General features: G+C 35.9%; 1 protein-coding gene across 1 annotated transcript; it reads right to left on the bottom strand.

Annotated features, from left to right (window-relative positions):
• Positions 1-213: 213 nt before the first annotated feature.
• On the bottom strand, positions 214-824 carry LOC131657326 (21 kDa protein-like). Its single transcript, XM_058926737.1, has one exon. The coding sequence runs from the start codon at positions 802-804 to the stop codon at positions 244-246; it is 561 nt and encodes a 186-aa protein (XP_058782720.1). The 5' UTR covers positions 805-824; the 3' UTR covers positions 214-243.
• Between the last annotated feature and the right edge of the window lie 252 nt (positions 825-1,076).

Raw genomic sequence — 1,076 nt, 5'->3', positions numbered from 1 at the left:
TTCCATATTCTCTCTCTCTCTCTCTCTCTCTCTCTCTCTCTCTCTCTCTCTCTCTCTCTCTCTCTCTCTCTCTCTCTCTCTCTCTCTCTCTCTCTCTCTCTCTCTCTCTCTCTGTATAGAAGTGATTACAAATTACAAATGTCACATAAAACAAAAAACAGAAAAGGAACCAACCACATTAAAGTGTTTCTCAACAACCTCAAAAGCAAAACTTTTGATTCCTAGCTAGTGCTTAATTTCTACCTAGTGATAAGTAGCATATTGATTAATGAGTGAAAGAGCATTACTAGTAACTTGAGCAACATTAACCATTCTAGATCTAATAGAGGCTTTGATTTTTCCATCAAGTGCTTTTCCACCAAATCCATCACCACAAGTGCTTTCATCAGTCAAAGCTGAGCTAACCCATGTCTCAACATTGCTTATATGCCAATTGAAATCTTGACCCTTAATCTTGCAAAGTTGAAGCTCTTTCAATGAACGGCTAAGCCTATCAACACTATCACTAATTTCCTCAGCACAATCATGAAGAGCAGCATATTCTCTTGGTTTTAGATTCTTGAAGCTTTTGCACATTGTGACAAAGCCTTTTGTGGATTGAGTTTTGTTGAGGCTAAGGGATAGAGCTGTTTGGACTAGTTGGTGAGGGTCTTGTTGGATTGTTGATGCATAGATAGAGAGAGATTCAACACAAAGTGTTGGATATTGTGTTGTGCTACATGAGGATTTTATGAAACTTGTTGGTGTTGATGTTGCTATAGAGAGTAGAGATAGGAGAAGGAATAGAAGAGTAAGCTTTGCCATGTTGGTTTTGAAGTTTGAGATGTGTGAGAATTAGAATACGAATTAATCCTATCTTTATAGATTCTTTATTTGAAGTATTGTTGGATGTTAAAATGTGAACACATAAATATTCAAACCATAATTTTGTTACTTTGTGATGTGAGGAAAATAAATGGGAATGCTGTCATTGATCACTTTTTCTAAATTAAAGTGTTCACACTCAAAAGTAATTGGTTGGATCTTACTAGATGATGAATGAAGAAAATATTAGATTTGGGTCGGTAGTCATAACT

The sequence above is a fragment of the Vicia villosa genome, linkage group LG3 (genome assembly GCF_029867415.1).
Source record: "Vicia villosa cultivar HV-30 ecotype Madison, WI linkage group LG3, Vvil1.0, whole genome shotgun sequence".
Classification (NCBI taxonomy): Eukaryota; Viridiplantae; Streptophyta; class Magnoliopsida; order Fabales; family Fabaceae; genus Vicia; species Vicia villosa.
This window is presented reverse-complemented; position numbering and strand designations above follow the sequence as displayed.

Excerpts from the sequence above, each read along its gene's own strand:
- LOC131657326 (XM_058926737.1), bottom strand. The coding sequence starts at position 804 with ATGGCAAAGCTTACTCTTCTATTCCTTCTCCTATCTCTACTCTCTATA.